General features: G+C 20.2%; 6 protein-coding genes across 6 annotated transcripts; 4 read left to right on the top strand and 2 right to left on the bottom strand.

Moving 5' to 3' along the window:
• Positions 1 to 1,581: 1,581 nt before the first annotated feature.
• On the top strand, positions 1,582 to 2,068 carry SRAE_X000018300 (Hypothetical protein; the record flags this gene model as incomplete). Its single annotated transcript, XM_024644497.1, has 3 exons — positions 1,582 to 1,713; positions 1,772 to 1,959; positions 2,011 to 2,068. 3 exons carry the CDS (start codon positions 1,582 to 1,584, stop codon positions 2,066 to 2,068), a joined length of 378 nt encoding a protein of 125 aa, XP_024510049.1.
• Positions 2,069 to 4,828: 2,760 nt separating this feature from the next.
• Positions 4,829 to 8,978, top strand: SRAE_X000018200 (Receptor-type tyrosine-protein phosphatase delta; the record flags this gene model as incomplete). The annotated part of the gene is made up of 6 exons (XM_024644495.1): positions 4,829 to 5,267; positions 7,176 to 7,730; positions 8,111 to 8,226; positions 8,277 to 8,447; positions 8,495 to 8,722; positions 8,781 to 8,978. 6 exons carry the CDS (start codon positions 4,829 to 4,831, stop codon positions 8,976 to 8,978), a joined length of 1,707 nt encoding a protein of 568 aa, XP_024510048.1.
• A 118-nt stretch (positions 8,979 to 9,096) lies between these two features.
• On the bottom strand, positions 9,097 to 10,068 carry SRAE_X000018100 (Hypothetical protein; the record flags this gene model as incomplete). The annotated part of the gene is made up of 3 exons (XM_024644494.1): positions 9,097 to 9,713; positions 9,755 to 9,898; positions 9,999 to 10,068. The coding sequence occupies 3 exons, from the start codon at positions 10,066 to 10,068 to the stop codon at positions 9,097 to 9,099; spliced, it is 831 nt and encodes a 276-aa protein (XP_024510047.1).
• A 422-nt stretch (positions 10,069 to 10,490) lies between these two features.
• Positions 10,491 to 11,572, top strand: SRAE_X000018000 (Receptor-type tyrosine-protein phosphatase delta; the record flags this gene model as incomplete). Its single annotated transcript, XM_024644493.1, has 2 exons — positions 10,491 to 10,525; positions 10,789 to 11,572. 2 exons carry the CDS (start codon positions 10,491 to 10,493, stop codon positions 11,570 to 11,572), a joined length of 819 nt encoding a protein of 272 aa, XP_024510046.1.
• Positions 11,573 to 11,723: 151 nt separating this feature from the next.
• On the top strand, positions 11,724 to 13,150 carry SRAE_X000017900 (Protein-tyrosine phosphatase, receptor/non-receptor type domain and Protein-tyrosine/Dual specificity phosphatase domain and Protein-tyrosine phosphatase, catalytic domain-containing protein; the record flags this gene model as incomplete). The annotated part of the gene is made up of 4 exons (XM_024644492.1): positions 11,724 to 12,101; positions 12,330 to 12,419; positions 12,554 to 12,907; positions 12,950 to 13,150. 4 exons carry the CDS (start codon positions 11,724 to 11,726, stop codon positions 13,148 to 13,150), a joined length of 1,023 nt encoding a protein of 340 aa, XP_024510045.1.
• A 4,643-nt stretch (positions 13,151 to 17,793) lies between these two features.
• SRAE_X000017800 (Lipase EstA/Esterase EstB family-containing protein) lies at positions 17,794 to 18,904 on the bottom strand (the record flags this gene model as incomplete). Its single annotated transcript, XM_024644491.1, has 4 exons — positions 17,794 to 17,957; positions 18,002 to 18,158; positions 18,203 to 18,330; positions 18,373 to 18,904. 4 exons carry the CDS (start codon positions 18,902 to 18,904, stop codon positions 17,794 to 17,796), a joined length of 981 nt encoding a protein of 326 aa, XP_024510044.1.
• Between the last annotated feature and the right edge of the window lie 2,145 nt (positions 18,905 to 21,049).

The raw sequence follows: 21,049 nt of genomic DNA, 5'->3' as shown, positions 1-21,049 counted from the left end.
CTAAATATTTGTCACACATCTACATTATTATTATTTTTATTATTATTATTATTATTATATAATAAAGGACAATATTGTGGGGAATGTTTGATAATAATAAATCATATAATTTTTTTTCATCTTAACACATCAATAGCTTTTAATTAGTTTGTTATTTTTGTACAAATACATACTAATTATTTTAAATAATATTATTATTTATTCATATTTGCTTTGATTTTATTCAATTAATTTTATAAAAAAAAAATGTAATATTATTATAACATGAGATAACTAATTTATCAGTATATGTATTACTATTAATTTTACTTTTATAAAATATAAATTAATAGATAATATTTAATTGTTTTTGTTTTAAAATTTTATACTTATAATAATATTTTTTAAAATATTTCCTTTAAAATAGTTTTAATTTATTAACATGTATGTGTTAAAAATGAAATCATCTTAAGAAATAAATAATTATTCACACATAATCAATGTATTCCATAAAAGAAGAACAAGTAAACATATATTATACATTTTTTTTAACATTGATTTTTTTAATTTATAATATATTCTTTCAAACTATTTCTAATTAAAACATTTGGCATTTGATGTTTAATTGTTATAAAAAAAATTTACTAATTATAATATCGAATTATAGAAAAAAATATTTTTCTTTATAATTTTTAAGTAAATTAGTATATAATTTTAAAAATCTAAACCTTATTGTCGTTTTTTTCATACTTTGTATTCTGTTTTTTTTTTTTATTAATCTTATAATTTAAAATATATATACGCTAACTAAATCATTATAAGATAATTACTCAATATTTTAAACTAGCTATTTATTTTTTTATTATTGTTTTCAGGAATTAAAAAATACAACTGTATATATATATATATATTTATATATGTATGTAAATATAATATATATTTATATATATAATGCTTGATCGACATTATTTTAAATATTCAACATAACTTTTTGTAAGTTTTATCTACTGTATTATATTTTAATTTTTTTTAAACAATTAATTTTATATAAATTTTATTATATATTATTTGATATATATATAAATATTTTGATTTTTTTAACTAAAAATGATAAATAAAACATGGAAGGCATATAGTATAATTCACGTGATCAATTTTCTATATCTGTTGATAAAAAATATGATTTTTGTGAATTAAAATAAAAACATGATAAATGTTAACTACAAAAAAGATTATTTATACACTTAAAGTTCACAAAAAAAAGTTGATCTTAAAGTTATTTATATATTCTTATATTTTTAAATTAACATTTACAAAAATGTGATATATGCTAACTTTTATCTGTAAGGATTTATTTACGTAGATGAGTAGCTCTTACAAAACTCGTTTTTCTTAAAATTATTCAATATATCATTATTTACTCTATAAAATTGAAGATCTTACTTAGTATATTTATATTTTCCGTAGATCTCTTAAAAAATATTTTATATATTAAAATAAAAATTTTCTATCTAAAATTAATAGGAAAAGGAGTCTAATAAATGTTATTTATTAAATTATATTTTTTTTTCTATTAATATAATTTTTATTATTTTTTTTATCATGATAACTTTTTTAGATTATATTTTATTACTCATTAAATATTATTATCATAAAGAAATAACAATGGAATTAAATATATCAAATGGAGATAATTACATGCGACGGGGAAGTTTGAAATTTCCAACGGGAGAGGTAATAATATTAATAAAAATAATTTTTTTTTTTCAATTATAAAAAAAAATGTTTATAGATAGAAAAATTACAAGGAAATTCAATGAGAAGAAAAAATAGGTCATCATCATTACATGGAAATGCTTTAAAAATTTCAACTTGGAATAATCCTGATGGAACTGAAAGTGTAGAAATATCTAAGACTAGAAAAAAAAGTCAAAAAGGACCTGGATTAAGGGAGATGCTTTATGGAATTGCTGCTAAAAGGTCAGTAAACTTTTTAATGATATTGTATAAAAATATTTATATAACTTTTAGAGAAAAAGAAGAAGCTGCTCAAAGGAAAAGACAAAAAAAAATTGCTGGTATGTTTTAAAATAAAATATATATAAATATATAAAATTATGTTTTTAATTTACAATTATAACTTTAAATATTTATTAATTAAAAAAATTTACGACTAAAAGATATTTAAAAATTATGTATCATGTTACAAAGAAATAAAAAAACATTTAATAAAAAGTACTTTTTATTGTCTTATATTTACATATTAAAAAGGAAAAAAAAAATTGGCTTAACAATTAGTATTATTAAAATTTACTCTTGTATCTTTTTCTTTTAAATTTCACTTTAAATGACATTTTTACTAAAGTTTAAAAATTGACTATTATTATTAAGTTTAAAGGTAAAATAATTTTTATTTTTTTATAAATAACGTTTTAAAAAAATAAATCATTATTAGACTTTGGTTTTGATAAACTATCATACTTACAAATTTTTTTTTTTTTGAGATAAATTTAAATCAATTATTTTTATAATATATTTAATTATTTAAATTATTACTTTATATAGTAGTAGCAATTTTTTTATAAATATGTTTTTTTGTTTATAATAAAAAAAAATAAAGTCTACTTTGCCATTTATATAAAATAATAATATTATATAGTTTATCAAAACGTGGTATATAATTATGTTTTTTTCTATTGAATAATATACCTTTTCAATTGTATTTTCTACTTTTATTTATAGAAAAAAAAATATCATATCTAAAAGTTTTTTTTTTTATACATGGTAATATAATAGTTTGACATTTATTATATATCTAAAGTTATTTATATAAAAATTTTATTTTTACTTACTATTAATATATTTAATTTAATTTATTATTATAAGATAAATATATGTGTTTTATAATTAAACATATAATTTATAAAAATTTTTTTTATTATAATTTAGAAATTTTCTAGTTTAATATTTCTTAAATAGAATTAAATAGTTTATTATAAAAACAAAATTATGTTTATTTAAATAAAAGAATCATTTTAAAATTTCACATGATGAAACATTTATAAAATAATTTATAAACCATTTCAATTAATAAAATTTTTGGTTTCTATTGAAAGTTACCACAATCAAATTGTCTTTTTTATTAAATTATTCTTATCTAACTAAGAATGCTTTTCTTATTCTTAATAAAACATAAAAATAAGTTAGTAATTGGTTAAGAAGTTGTATCTTTTTTTTTATATATATATACGTTATATTGCTTTTCATATACTTTCCCATTATTACAAATATAATCTTATTGTTTTTGACATACCAAAACTCTTTTAAATTCTTGACAATTTTAAATATTAACAAAATAATGAAAATTTTGAATTGTCTACTAAATGTTATATTATGTAATTGATGGTGGGACAAATATGGGTTTAATAATAAATAACCACAAAAAAGAATTGATATAAATCTTTGTACTCTTTAGGAAAAATTTAAGGCATTCAAATCTTACCATTTCTCAAGAGACTTTTTTAACATTTATATTTTCTATTATTTATCTAAATTTCACACTATCTTCATAGCATCATATTGTTACGTCACCAATTATAACTTTCATACTTGATATTTTACTATATCCATGTTCATAAGTTATTTTTACACATATTTTTATCAAAAATTATATACTATTAAAATATTTTATTTTTACATTTATGTCATCTCTCTTTATTTAACCATAATATTAAAATTGATAATATTAATAAAACGTTATTAAATCTAAATTTTTTTTTTTCTATATTTATAAAAATTTTACAAGAGAATAAGAAAATCACAATAAAATTTCACTTCATAAATAATAAAATTTTCATCATTACAAGTAATTATTTTAAATTATCATACATCTAATAGAAATATTTTAATATATTTATTCATTAAAAATACTATCATAATGTTCTATTTAATTATTAAAACCTGTCATATTAACTCATTAATTTCTTTTTTTTTTTCTTCTTCAAATTATTGAGAAATTACTAAAATTATTCCTATGCCAAAATATTTTTAACAATTATTCATAAATTATAAAGAAAAAAAAAATTTTATTTTAATGACCAAAAAGGTTCTCTTGTTTTTCCACATTATACAATTACTTTTTGAACATAATAGAAAATTGATGTATAAATTTAATTTTAAAATAATTTTTTTTTTATTTTTTAATTTTAGAAATTTTTTTTAAAAAAAAGTGTATATATTTGTTAGACCTTAAAAATATTACTAATTTAATGTCATTCTTATGACAAAACTATTTAACTATTCATTTCTTAAAATTTCAACCAAAATAGATTTCTTCTTTTATAATTCAGTTTAAATTTATACCACTCGGGAATTAAATTATTTCCAACATTAAATTAACATTTTTTTTTATTTTAAAAAAAGATAAATATTATTTTAAAAACTTGATGTTTTTTAATCAACATTGTTGAATTTTTTTTTAAAACTATTTTATAATCATATAAATATATATACATATTTATAAATATATATATTATATCAATTTTAAATGCATGCTAAACGACCCTAATAGTTATTTCTTTTTTAAAAGGAGTATTTCTAAGCAATATTTGAAAGTATTTTTAAATTTATAATACTATACTGTTTTATTGGAAAATTCATATAATTTCTTAATCTCTTCTTTTTTTTTGCCTCATTTGATTATATGCTAATTTTAATCTCTTGCCTCTTCTTTTTTTTTGATTAAATAATTTTTATCGTTTATTAAAATATTATATTATTGTATTTTAATAGTTTTTATGCTAAATAATATATAAGAAAAAAAAAAGGCAGGTGAAGATAAAAGAATATAATGAAATCATTTGATTCATTTTATTTATTCCCACTTTGTATGGGTAAAGATAGAAATAATGAAGATAATAAAAAATCACCATATTTTGTATCACCAAAAAAATCTCAAACATTAAATTGTATTTATGATGAAAGATCTCCTACTAATGAAATAATAACAACACAATCTGAAAATATTTATAATAACAATTCTAATATTCCAATTAACATTACTAATTCTAAATCATTAACAAATTTAAATAATTATTTAAAATATAAAAATGAACCTGTACTAACAATTGTTAAATTTAATTCTAAAATGTTATGCAAATCTTCATCAACTACTGATAAATCTTTAAAAAATTATAATGATATTATTTACAAATCACATTCACCTTCCCGAATTTCAAATTATTATCGTTTACCAACATATAAATCTATTAATAATTTTATTTCTGAGGGTAAGTTTTTTTTTTTTTATTTTACCATAATTTTTATTAAAAACTAAAGAAATTAAATATAATAGTAACTTTAATTGATATATAGATATTTATAATTGAAATATGATAAAAAAAATTAATTCAAATATTACATAATAAAATATTTTTAATAAGTAATAAAAAATTTTTATACGTCATTATATTTATTCTTTTTAATTCTTTATATATGACATTTTATGGTGATAAATTATACTTATATGATCATATATCTATTTGTCTACTCCTTTTTAAGTACCACTTTTTATTTATATCATTATTTCAATTTACTTGATAGATAGCCATCAAAATGCTTAAGTATATTCTAAAATATTTTACAAATTAAATATTTTATTACTGTATTTAAATAATATTTTATATAGTACAATTTTTTATTTCATTACTTATTATATTTGTAACAACTTTATATATTGTAAATGTAATTAATAAAAATAACATTCTTAGAAAAATAAATTTTTATGTTTCCAATATTATTATTTTTCTTCTATTATATTATTCATCTTTTTGATTAACCACATTATATTTTTTAAAAAAAGATATCATACCTATTACTTTTATTACTTGTGATTTACTTTTTTTTTTAAACTAATATATTAAAAATCTTATGTTATTAATAAATATTAAATAATATTTCTTTTTTTTTTTAGTATTTTAATTATTATATATATATTTATTTTAAAAAAAATAAATAAAACAATGATATGCCATATGTTTTATATATATTTTAAACTTATATATATAAATTTTTTTTTAATTATATAGTTAGATTAATATTAATTATATTATAAAATATATAATATTACAAGTAGCATCATAATTTTATGATCATATAAACAAACAGTTTATATGATGTATAGTATTTTTTATTTTTCTTATATTATATATTTTCTTCCTAAGAATAACATAAATTCTTGATTTTATATAAATGCTATAAAGCTAGTAATCACGAAGATAAGTAGTATGAACAATATATTATATATAATTTCAGTAGAATAGTTGAGGTGGAGAACAAGAAGGATATTGATAGCCACTATCATATTATCATTTATTCTTCCGTGATGTCATTAAGCCAGAAGCTACAAACAGATTACTATTTTACTTTGTATACTCATATACCAATAATATATATAGATTTTGTGTATATATTAGCTACGAGACAGACTTATTATTAAAGGGCACCATTATAAAGTGCCTTTATCTTACGCTCCGTTGATCAATACATATAAATATAGGCCACAATTGATAATAGCTGTATAATATCATATAAAATAACAATGATCTTCAGGCACCTTTTGGTAGTTATTTTTATTATTATTAAAATAAGTAAAAGCGTTTCTATATATTATTTATAAATACATACCTTTTTTTCCTTATTTATTTATTTTTTTTCACTCTACATAATTATTTTTTTTAAATACTTTTGTATATAAATTTTTCTACATAAAATTGCTTTCAATTGTTAAAAAAAAGAGTGATTAAATATACTTTATGTCTGATAAAATATACCACCAATATACTTTTTTTTTAACATATTTAAAAATAAGGTTAATATTTTATAAAATTAATATTATTAAATTTATTTTTTTTCTTATTAAATCAATATTTATCAAATAATTCTTTTATTAAAAAACACAGGAACAAATATATCATATTACTAAAACCTTCTTTATTGATAACAGTTTATAAATTTTGGATTGCAATACAATCCATTTTATTATCCACTCATATTACTATATTTTGTGCTATGCTTTTATTGCCTTAAAGTGTCACAATATTTCATTAGGCACATAATATTCTTTTATTCTAATGGCTTGAGCCTCATTTTTAAAGTACTATTTTTATCAATTTTTACATCAGTTATTACCTATTAAGTTGATGTAAACCTAATGCTGCAACTTACGACAGAAGAAAACGCAGCACTAGAGGAACGTGAATGTGACTCGATTTCACCTTTACCTAAGATAAAACATAAACGATTATCTTATCGGCATCGTAAAGGTACTTCATCATTAGAATTACCTATAACACCATCTACATCAAATATATCTTTAAAAGTACCTATTTCATCATCTCATGATGATATACGAAAATACCCACAATCATTATCATCAACTGCTTCTGTATCACCAGCAGTTTCAAGATCCGCTTCAATAAGAAGAGTTTCTAAATTTGGTTCAGTATTAAGTCTTACCGTTCCTAAAGCATTTTCGGACTTTAAACGTAAAAGTATATCAGAGATAAGTTTAGTATTTGATGTATTAAAAGGAAATGCATCTATTAAAGAATCAACTAATTTTGATGAAATATTACATCCAGAAAGAGTTTGTAATAGTACGGGTGATCTTAGTAATTCACGTAAAAAAGGTCGTAAATTGAAAAGATGGGAAAGTTATACAATTAATCATATGCAGAAACAAATGGTGATTGGTATGTATTTTTTAGTAATTATAATTAAATGAAATGTTTATTTATATATTTTTTTTATTAAAACTAAATGAAAATATATATATATATATATATAGTATATTTATATATATATATATATTTATTTATATTAAAAAAAAGTTAATTAATCTTAAAACTAAATATATGATATATCAATTTATAAATATAATACGTGTAAATCTTAAATGTTTTTAATTATTAAAAACATGTGGACATAGTTAAATATTTTAAATGATAAATTAAAATTAACTAAAGACAATAGATTATACACATTATAATGTCAATATAACAAAAATATAAAATATTTTAAAACAATATTATTATTTTAATAAGAGTTTTTTATTTTAATACTTTTTTTTTAGTTCAAGAAGAAAAAGCAATGCATTTAGCACCAACTGAACCTATAGATGCTTCTAAATTTGTTGCTTATGTTACAGAAAGAAGAAAAAAACGAATATTATTTAAAGGAGAATATTTGGTATTATTTAATTATTTAATGTTTTTTTTTAATATATATTTATTTTATAGATGATAATGAGATCATTAAAAGCTGATAAATGTAAAGTAGATGTTGCTAGCTCAATGCCTTCAGATCGCAATCCATATCCAGATACATTACCATATGATAATAATAGAGTTATATTAAAAACACTTCCTAATGATGAAAATTCACATTACTGTAATGCAAGTTATGTTAATGTAAGTATATAATTATTTTAATGTTTATAAAAATAATATATTTATAGAGTTGGGTACGTGAAAAAGCATATGTAGTAACACAAGCTGTTAAAACAAAATCAGCATCAGCTGAATTTTGGAGACTTGTATGGGAATTAGGCTCAAATTGCATTGTTATGTTGACAAAGGTTTTTGATTTCATGCGGGTTATGTGTCTTCAATATTGGCCAGTTGACAAATTTAAATTTGGTCAAATTGAAGTTGAAACACTAGAGACAAAAACATATGCTCATTTTGTAAGTTTATAATAATATTATTAGAATAAAAATAATAATATATTTTTTTTGATTTAAGGTAATTCGAACATTTCGTCTTCGTACATTTGATGAACGTAGTGGTGAAGAAATTAGAATTGTCAAGCATTTCCACTTTACAGAATGGGAATTAGATTCATTTCCATACATATCAGCTTTCATTGAATTGAGGCGACGTGTACGCCAATTTGTTGATAAAAATAAAGTTGATGCACCAATTATAGTGCATTGCAGGTAAGTTAAAATTCTATTGCAAATATTTAACAAAAAAAAAGTCATTTATTACGTTAATTAAAAAATATACAATATTGATAATATGTAAAAATTGCTATTAAACCTAAATATTATTTTTTACATTAAAATTCACATTTGGTTATATTAAAATTAGGACAAAATATTCTTGCACAAGATTGTGGAACTATATTTTGAATATTAGATATATTTTCTTCTTCTCTTGTAGCACTTTTAATCCAAGAAAATATTTGTTCTTTAGTATAATCAACTAAAAAGTTAAATGCTCTTTGGCCTTCATTTTGACCACATTTATTTACAAGTATTCTATTTGTACAATTAAGATCACATAATAATGTTCTACATCGTTGTGAAAATCCATTTAATGTTACTGATAATTCAGAATATGGTCCACAATGTAACTGTCCACAATTTCTTTTTAATTCTGATGATGAAATAACATAACATGGTAAATTATAAATCATTTCATCTCTTTTTTTAACACAAACAAAATCACGCATGTTAAATTGTATATCAAATCCACAATTTCTTAAGCATTCATCATGTCTACCATCAATTTTACAAAACATATTAAGATCATCTTCATCTAGAACTGATGGTACACCAATACTACCAAATGATGAATGAGCTTTAACCATATCAAGTCCTGTTCTTAAATCTTCATTACATTTTTCTTGACATTTTTTATCTTCTATTGCTTCATCTTGTTGTAATTCTATACCTTAAATATTATTTTAAAATATTTATATTAATAAAACTAACCTAAACTTTTAGCTCTTGAAAATCTTTCATGTATATGAAATCTTTTTATTTGTGATTCTAATCTTACTAATTCAAATGCTCTTGATCTTTTTACAAGTTTGTGAGATTTAAATGTTTCTAATAAATTAATATAATCACTTGAAGCTAAAAATAATATAATTTTATATATATAATAAAAATTATGTAAAAAAAAGCAAATTTTTTTTTGTTAGATATTATTTTAAATTAAAAAAATAGTATTTACCAGATTTAAAATAATCAACATGTTTAGAAGATGTATTCTCAACACATGCTAATATTAAATACGTAAACATGTATAAAATATAATAATAGTTAATTGAAACATGTTTACTTATACTCATTTCCAAATTAATATTTCTAAAAAAAATATGTATAGATAAAAAATGATTAATAAAAAAAACAATTTGTTAAATAGAAAAAAAAATATATATATATAAATTTTTATTTTATAATTAACTAATGTCTTTTAAAAATTTTTTAACATCATTTTGTACTTTATATATTTCTTGCAGTTAAATAACAAAATAAGATGTTTTTTAAATTATCAACATTTCTAAAGTTTATAATTGCGCAAAAAAAAAATGCGTAATTTTTTTGTTAAATTACATTACCTTATTTTAATCTATTGTGTTTATCTGTCACCTATAATCATTTAGAAGTGTGACTGAATTTTGTTGAAAAATTTTTTTTTTATATATAAAAAGTGTTTTCCAAAATGAATCTTACTTTATTGTTTTGTTTTCATTTTTGGTCCTTTCATTTTTCTTAAAATTTTATACCATCATCAAGTTTTAAATAGGATTATTTTGTGAAATTTAATTATCTTTTAATGGTATTTTATTATATAAGCATTTACCCATTTGATTTTTAATTCTTGTCAAATTTACAATTGTTACTACAAAATCATGTTTTTATTTTTTTATTTTTTTTAATAATAAAAAAATTGTCAATTTTATTTATTTTTAAAGATACATTGATTTTTGTTACAAATAAGTTAAAAATTTTTTTTTTAGTAATGGTGGTGGAAGAAGTGGAGCATTCCTATCAGTTGATGCAAATTTAGAATTATTAAAAAAAACAGGACAATTAGATCCATTTAAGTATGGTAAAATTCTTGTAAATGCTAGACAAAATTTGATAGATTCTATAAAACAATATGAATTTATTTATGATGTATTGTATGAAGCTGTTTTATGTAATTTACAACCTATAAAATTACATGAATTAAAAGAACGAAGTAATTTATATAAAAACAAAAATACAAGACAACAAATGGAAACACAAGATAGTCATGAAAATAAGTTACTTCAAATGTTAACACCAACATTAAGAATTGGTGATTGTGCTGGTGGACATAGATTAGAAAATAGAGGAAAAAATAGAGATGTTATGGTTGTTCCACCTGATCATGCAAGACCATATCTTCAGACACTTCATGGTGAAAGTAAAGATTATACATATATAAATGCAGTTGAAGTTGATGGTTATACTAGAAAATCTGAATTTATTGTTACACAATGGCCAAAACAACAAACAATTGATAGTTTTTGGACATTAGTTTTTGATCATAGTTGTCATACTATTGTAAATCTTACAAATCCTTCAAACCCAAAACAATATCCACCATTTATTCATAATAAAGGAAAACAAAATTATGGTCCTTTTGTTGTTGAAGTTATTAATTATCAACAATATCCTGGAATAACATCACATATGGTGAAAATAATGAAAAGAGTAAGTGGCATTCTTTTGTTAAAAAGTAAAATAGTACCATTTTTTTTTAATTTAAAATATTAGTGACAGTTTGAGGTGTTTTTTTTTTTAATTTTAATTTTATAATCTATCTTAATTTCTTACTATTATTTTCCCATTTAATTTCTTTTATAACTTTAACTTTCAAATATTTCTATCTAACTATCCTTATTTTTCCTATTTTCCGAGTGACACAATGGTTTCTGCAGAAGAAACAACTGTTGAAGAGTTACCTAGAAATTTTGCAAAATTTCTACCTCATAAAAATAAAGTTGTTAAACGTCCTTCTGTTAAAGATTATATCAAACTTCATGAAGCTAACAATAAAAGATTTAATAATGAGATTAGTAATGGTGATAGCTTTAGAAATAAAAAAATGTATTGGGGACGTTTCAGATCTGTTAGTGGATATTATGATGAGGGGGATTATAATGCTGATAATATTATTGTGAAAAATGATGGAAAACATAAAACATCAAAAAAACATGGAAGAAAATTGGGTAAAGCATTCCATGATTATGGGCAACATCTAGAAAATATTATTTCAAAGACTGTTGAACAGTTTGAAAAAGAGGTGATTTTTTTTAGAAAAAGTTACCATATTAAAAATAATTTCTTACATTTTTGTTGCAAGGGATACTCTTTTTATGCATGAATCACTCTTTTTTTTAATATGTTTTTTTTAAACATATTTTTTATACTAACTTTATTATTATCTTTCAATAGTATTTTTTACCTTTATAATTTAATTTAATAATAGTTATTTATGTGTATTCTATAAATTGTGATAAAATTTTTTCAGAGAGGATATAGTGATGTAGCTAAACTATTGAATGTTAGTCGAAATTATATGAGCGAACATCGTGAATTGTCAACACAAATGGAGAAATTGGTCTGCTAAATGTCTTTATTTTTACCTAATATAATACCATATATTATTGTTTTAACTCGTCTCTTAGATTAACTATATATATACCAAATTCCCCTTTAATTTTTATTTAATCTTTTATAACATTTCATTTTTAGACATTTATGATATCTGAAATAATGCAGTCTGGAGCATCACAAGCGCAATTAGAAGCTGAAGTAAAAATTTGTTGTATACTTTCAGTTAAAATGTGGCCAATAGAAAATAAAGTACCATTATCAACAACAAGTCTTGTTGATTTACTTAGAATGACTAGATCATGGAAAAAAAGAGCACCTGATCGTCCAGAAACAAAACCAACAATAATTTTGTCACATAATGGATACAGTCGTTGTGGAATATTTATTGCTGCAAATGTATGTATAGATCAAATGGACATGGATAGAGAGGTGGATGTTTTTCATGCTGTTAAAATGATAAGAATTAATAGACCTCAATTAATTGATATTAAAGTAAGTAATTTTAATAATAAAAATTATTATTTATATTTAAAGGATGAATATAAATATTTGTATGATCTTATGCTTCATTGGTACATGACATCACCAGAATATAGAATTTACGATAATGATGGAGAAAGTACAAATACAACTGAAGAAAATACTTTTTCACTATCTTCAATCCAAAAAAATGAAAATCAACCATTTCAAAATACATCATCTACAAGATCAAGTACCAAAGAAAGAAAAAATTAATTTAAATGGTTTTTTCGCTTATAATTTGGAAAATATCAGATATAAATCGTTATAATTTATATCTCTATTATCACAAAGAAAAGTTTTTAATATAGATATTTAAGATATTAATTAATTATTTGATAGAAAATCTTTCAATTAAGAAAAAAATTAAATCAATTTGTTTACAATCTCCCAAATTTTTATTTATATCATTATTTTCAATGTGTAAGCAGATACTAAATTTATAATACAATATTAACAAATTTACAAAAAAGTTTTATGTTTCAACTAATATTAATAGCAAATATCATTTTAAATTGTTAATGCACTTTAACATATCGTATAATGAATTTTTTTTTAATAAAAATATCTAACATAATTTCCTTTATTATTTATCATGTTTAATCAAACAATTTAAAAAGTTAAAAATAAATATATTATATAAGAAAACATTATATTACAGTGAAACATTTATTGTCATTAAATGTAAACGTCAATTGTTATTTTTGATGAGAAAAAAAAGTCTTATTGAATAATTTATCATTTATTTTAAAATGTTATCGAATAAATTTTCTTATTTTAAATTTTTTAATTATAATCAAATTATTTAAACATATAAATACTTATAATTATCCAATCTTGATATAAATTAGTTTTCAGAGAATATCTTTTTAAATTAAATATGTCTTTATGTTACAAAATTTAATATTTTTTATAGATAGTAGCAAAAAAAAAAAAATTAATTTTTTTTATCTAAAATGTTATAGAAATAAAAGTTATTGCTAGTACAATTATCTTAAAAAAATATTATTTAAATTTATAGTATTATTAATTTTGTTTTCTAATAAATACTTAAACCATAAAAATAGTTTAATTAAAATTACTATACTAACATATATATAAAATATAAAAGTAATAATATAGTAGAAATAATAAGAAGATGATGTTATTTAAATTAAAATTTTTTTAATTATATTTTCTAAACATATTTAATAGGATAGAGTTTTAAAATGATAATATATGTATATATTTAATTAAAAATGTTCCCTTTCAATCTATCTGTAAAATAAGAAAAAAATGAAAGTATAAAAACTACAAGTCTTAATTTTAGAGTCTTGTACGTACTTGAAAACTTCTTTAAAAAATTAATTATTTAACATATGTATAATTTTTTTAACAACACAATAAAAATTAAATAAAAATTATTAAATAAAATATAAAATAAATGAATGAAAAAAAAGTGAATAATTTTAATACTCTTTTTAATAAAAATTTTGTTAATAAATCTACTATTAATTTTCTTAATTTTATTTTACAATTTGTCTTTTTTTTAATTTATATGATAATTTCCATTATTTATCTATATTTTTTAATTTAAATATAAGAAAAAATTGTTTTAACTTTTTTTTTACGTTTTAACGTTATATTTGTTATAAAATATATTAAATTGCTTTAAAATGTACAAAAAAAAATTAATTTTATATTTAAAACATTTTGAACGTAGTGAATCTAAAAGAGATCTCTTGAAGTCGAATTGAAAAAATTTTTATCAACCTTGAATTCATGAAAATAATAGAAATTTTTCAACATAAATAATTTTTTTTACATATATGTATATAGAAGAAACAAATGATACCAATCCCAATATAATATGTTATATTATAGTAAAGGTATAAACAGGTAATATAAAAAAAAAAACGAGGGATATAAAGAGAAGAACAATAAATATTTAGAAAAAATTTCTGCCTTCTGCTGTATCTTCCTTAAAAATAGAGATAATTAAAAGCAGTTTTCTGGAATCAACTACTGTTCAGTTTTCAAGTAGGGTCTACCTTCAAAATATTTTTATATCTCTAATACTTTTTGAGATATAAAAATTGATGATAAAAAATAAGGCGCGAAAAAATACCAGAAATTATATCTCAAGAACGGTTAAAAATATAAAAAAAGTTTCAACGTAGACTATACCTAGAATTCTAAGAGAAGTCCAGCGCATCTAGTTTCATAGCTCTAGGTGCTCATATACTCAAGTTATGAACTTCGTTTTTGAAACTTTTTGAAGACACATTTTTCATTATATCTTGAGTTCTAGAAGTCACAGAAAGATGAGACCACCTCTAATCGACTTCTCGTAAAAATCTGATCTAGAATAATTGTTTTTATTTTAATATTTTTAACTTTATTATAGAAGTCATCTTTTTGAAAAAAATATTCCCCATTTTCGCCTTCAACTTTGAAGCGCCACAACTTTTGAAGTTTTGATTTTAACATAGCCTTGATTATATTTAAAATTCATTATTTTTCAAGGGCTATCAAATGAAGGCAATTTTAGATTCAAATTCTAAAAAAAAATTTTTTTTGCTTTTTATGTTTGAAGCTGAATTGAAAATTTTCTTATTATTCTTGAATCTATGAAAATAGTAAAGATATTTTTAAGAAGACAATTTTTTCTAGATATACGTATTATTAAGAATCAAATATTAATAATTTCAGTATAATATGTTATATTATAGAAAAGGTGGGAACAGGTAATATAATAAAAGACGAGGTATATAATGACAAGAACAATGAATATTTAGAAAAAATTTCCGTCTTCTGCTATATCTTGCTTCAAAATTGAGATAATTAAAAGCAGTTTTCTGGAATCAACTACTATTCAGTTTTCATGTAGGGTGTACCTTCAAAATATTTTTATATCTCTAATACTTTTTGAGATATAAAAATTGATGATAAAAAATAAGGCGCGAAAAAATACCAGAAATTATATCTCAAGAACGGTTAAAAATATAAAAAAAGTTTCAACGTAGACTATACCTAGAATTCTAAGAGAAGTCCAGCGCATCTAGTTTCAAAGCTCTAGGTGCTCATATACTCAAGTTATGAACTTCGTTCTTGAAACTTTTTGAAGACACGTTTTTTGTTATAACTTGAGTTCTAGAAGTCACAGAAAGATGAGACCACCTTTAATCGACTTCTCGTAAAAATCTGATCTGGAATAATTGTTTTAATTTTAATATTTTTAATTTTATCGCAAAAGTCATGTTTTAGAAAAAAATATTACCCTCATTCGCCTTCAACTTTGAAGCGTCACAACTTCTCGAATTTTATGTTTGGTATAGCCTTAATTATATTTAAATTTCATTATTTTTTAAGGGCTATCAAATGAGTGTAATTTTAGATTCAAATTCCAAAAAAAATTTTTTTTTTATCATATATATTTGTGGTCAAGATAAAAATATATTTTTTTATTTCTGAATCTATGAAATTAATAAAGATTCTTCAACAAAGACAATTTTTTAGATATATGTATTATAGTGAATTGTTTGAATCTAATTATACTATAATATGTTCTTTTTTATTCAATATATAATAAAAAGGGTAATATATAAAAAGTCAAGAACAATAAAAATCTAGAAAATTTTTTTTTTCTTCTTTATCTTTTTGCAAAATAAAGACAATTACAAGCAATTTTTTGTAATCAACTACTTTTTAGATTTTATGTGGTTTCTGCCTTTAAAATAATTTTACATCTCTGATAGTTTTTAAGATAAAAAAATATGATAATAAATTAGGATTGAAAAAGTACCAGAAATTGTATCTCAAGAACGATTGAAATTTTTAAAATGTTTTCAATGTAGACTATACCTTAAAGTATTAGACAAATTTAAAGCATCTAGTTTTAGTATTTTAGATGTTCATATACTTTAATTATAAACTTCGTTATTGAAACTTTTTGAATATAATTTTTTATCTTATCTTAAGTTCAAGAACTGATACAAGAATAAGATGATTGTTAATGGACTTTTTGTAAAAAAAACTGTTCTATAATAATTTTTTTAATTATAATATTTTTTTCTGTATTATAAAGTTATATTTTAAATAAAAATGTTACCTATTTTCGTCTTCAATTTTGATTCCTTACAACTTTTCAATTTTAACTATTAGTATAATATTGATTATATTCAAAGTTTATTTTTTTTTCAAGAAATTTTAGATAAGAATTGCTTTTTTAAAAAATCTAAAAATATGAAGTTTTTTTTATCTCTTATTCTTGAAGTCTATATATTTTAGAGTTACATTTGTACCAGAAATTTTTTTTAAAAATCTACTGTCAATTTTCTTTATTTTTTTAAAACGTTTTTTTTAACTATATAATATATTAAATTGTTCTAAACTTTTCTTAAAATCAATTAATTTTAATTCTTACAATTTTAGAATGTACGTGTATTTAAAGGGATCCAATAACAATTAATTAAAGATTATTTTAACATTCCTGTTATATAACATATAAAGTTATATTTAATAAATTCTTTTACTTTATATAAAATTTATTAAAATATATGTATACTGTTAAAATAACAAAAAAAATTGTAATTAAATTACCACTTTGTTCAAAATATTATTTAAAGTACAATTATGTATAGCTTTTGATTTCTTTAAAACATTAATTTATTAATTATTGAAAAAAAAATTTTAAAATTATTAGTATTCAACGACATAAACAAATTTTTTATTAAAACTAAAATTTCAAATTTGTAATTAATTTTTTAAAATACCATCATAGAAATGGTTAATAATTTCTAAACAATAATGTTAAATTTTCTTTAAAAATAAATGAAGATTGTTTTACAATTTGTTGCAACATTACTATTTGAGTTACTTTAATTTAAATCATTTTCAGCTATAAGGTGTTGACAAAGAACATAAGAATCATCTTTTGTTCTCATGTGATCCGATTCTTGCAAGATGATTTCTTTGTCATATATTGGTAAACGTGATGTATAATTTCCACAAACTAAACCATTGTCGCCTAATAATTCATCATCTAAAAATGAATAAAGAATTTATAGAATGAAGAAATAAATTTACTTGGTGTAAATATGGTAAAAACATATTTTGCTTCTTTTTTTTCATTTTCATTTAAATCTTGTAAAATTTTTGAATATTGTCTTTGAATGCACATATTGTTATCTTTTTTTTCACATAGTTTATTATTATCACAATTATTTCCAGGCCAAAAACCATTCTAAAAAATGTTTTTATAAAAAGGAAAATTTTAAGATATCCTACATATTTATTACAAGCAGGAAATGCATATGCTGAATCACCACTACAAAATGAAAAACCATAATTGGCACCTGATATAGCAATGAATGTATGAACATGATTTAATAAAGAATCATCGATATTACATGATCCTGAAATAAAAGTTTTAAAATATTTTTATAAAATTAACTTACTTCTTATTCCATTTATGACGCCACCTTTTATTGCTTTTCTTGCCATAGTAACTCCCATTGAATGAGCAATAATATTTACTGAATCATACTCCGTATATTCTAATACAGCAAAAATAAATCGTCTTATTCGTTCAACTTCATCACATGATACTGTTATATTCATTGGATCTTGTGAATCTCTGTTTCCCCAAGTTATTCCATATAATTCAGATAATTTATATCCTGAATTTTTAAAGAATGAAATATGTGAATTCCATCCAGTTCCCCAAGTAGAACCATCACTTAAAGCACCATCAGAATTTCCATGAATAAATATGATTGGACGGTGATTTATTTTATCAAAAACAGAAATTTTTCCACCAAAACTATTTATTTCATTATTGCTACCTCCAAAGAAATTATCTTCCCTATAGTTTTTAACAATTAACCAATACTTAAAGTTATCAGAAATAGGTCCGTAACCCTCATTTTGCAATGTTTTAATTGTAAAAATAGAAAAAATAAAAAAAATAATTTTTTTCCAAATCTTCATTATTTAATGTTAACAAAAATTAATAATAAAGTATGGCAAATTAAAAAAGTTACTTAATAATGCTAACATTTTTTCTATAATTACTATCTTAAAAAGGAAGGCGGTTTAAGACTATAATTGTAATATCGTTGAATATATCATATATTAACATACTTCTACGCCAAAAGATAACCTGACATATGTTAATTATGCAAACAAACTATAAATGTGATTGTTTAATTATATGTTCATAAAACAAGAATATATAAATATAAAATCTATCAAAACACTTTCTTATATATTTTTTTCAAAATCAATTAAACCACTTTTCATTTAAACTAAAAAAAATAATTTTTTTATATTTTGGATAAGTAAAAAAAGAATGGCAACTACTTTTTCTCCATGATATCTTTATTTTTTTTATCAATTTTTTATACGTGAAAATATGAAACAACAATCATATGTCTTCATGGTTATCTTAAATATGATAATTTTCAATCATTTATAATCAAACAATTTTTTATGATAATAAATCAAAATTTTGATTGTTTTTTAATCAAATAAACGATTATTTTTATTAAATTGAAAAATTTATCAGCAGCTAGTAATTAGAAAAAAAATATAGGTCATGTATAAAAAAAATAAGGATAGAAATTGTTATATAAAATTATACTAGAATAATTTTTTTTTAATTTTGTTATAAAAAAATAACAAGGCACATAATTTGAAGCTTTATTTTGTATAATATTAACTTTTTCCTGCATTAAAAGGCACATAAAATATTATAAGATTAACAATTAGTATTACAACATACTTGAAGAATAATAAGTAAAGTTAAAAAAATAATTTAACAAAGAAACTTGAATTGTTAAAGAAAAATTAAAAAGAGTAAAAAACAAATGGATATTTCATTAGAATCTTGGTCTGAGATATAAATAAGTCTTGCATTATAATATCCACTAACTTTAATATGTAAAATACATTCTTAAGAAAGCAAAAGAAAGGTTCCACCGAGATTTGAACTCGGGTCGCAGGATTCAAAGTCCTGAGTGCTAACCGCTACACCATGGAACCGTTGAAATCTGGGTAATCCTTTTTAGCTACAATAAAAAACAAAACCTTGTTGATAAAGGCATAAATTAATATAAAATTATTGTTTAATTTTGTAACAAAAAAATATTGAAACATTTTGTGTCAAATTATTAAACTGCTTCATTTTTCACAAATTTTCTTTAATTTCAATAGTAAATAATTAAACAAATTTCGTGGATAAATTAGATGCAAAAATTATGATTTGTATTAAGTACACTATCAAATTGAAAAATAATTTAAAACATTTAGTTAATTAAACACTTGTTTTTAAAATCTTATGATATTTATTCTCAAATGTTTTTCATTAACAAATTACATATAACAGACATAATTTTTTGTATACTTAATAAAACTATATAAAATATATTGAGAAATTTTTTTGTGATTAGTATAATCAAAACAACATTGTTTTTTTAAAATTATAATATTAATTTTAATAAGAATGCAATCAATTAAATTTTTTTTAATAATCATAAATTTATAATTTTTGAGTAAAAATTATGGAAAAAATTGGAATTTCTTAATGTTTTATGTATTTATATAGTGGTCAAATTTTAATTGTAGCGTTATACGATTGATTGTGAAAATAATTTATCTTTAAAATATAACTCTAATATATTTCTAGGTATCTAAAAAAATATTAAGATGAGTATAGTGCATAGTAAAAGTTAAATTTTATCAGTTTGGTAATTTATTTCTTTGTGCAATACAAAATATATATTTTGTTATAGTATTGAAGTAGAACATTAACACATTGTAAAACTTGATACATTTCAAGAATTTCATTGATTAATAATTTATTTTATTTAAGTATGAATAAATTAAATTTTCTTGTTGCTAAAATTGATTATTATAGTGATTAATTGTTTACCATTAAGATATTTGATCAATAGTCGCAAAATGTAGACTATCTAGAGGAAAATAAAAGTTGACATAAATGTCTTAGTATGTCTAGACAATTTTATTTAGTTTATTTACTTTTATTATACATAAAAAGTTGTTTTATTTACATTTTTATCTACTTTTTTTAAGAAGTCACTTTCGTCATATGAATATCCCATGTGGTCTAGTGGT

The sequence above is a fragment of the Strongyloides ratti genome (genome assembly GCF_001040885.1).
Source record: "Strongyloides ratti genome assembly S_ratti_ED321, chromosome : X".
NCBI lineage: Eukaryota > Metazoa > Nematoda > Chromadorea > Rhabditida > Strongyloididae > Strongyloides > Strongyloides ratti.
This window is presented reverse-complemented; position numbering and strand designations above follow the sequence as displayed.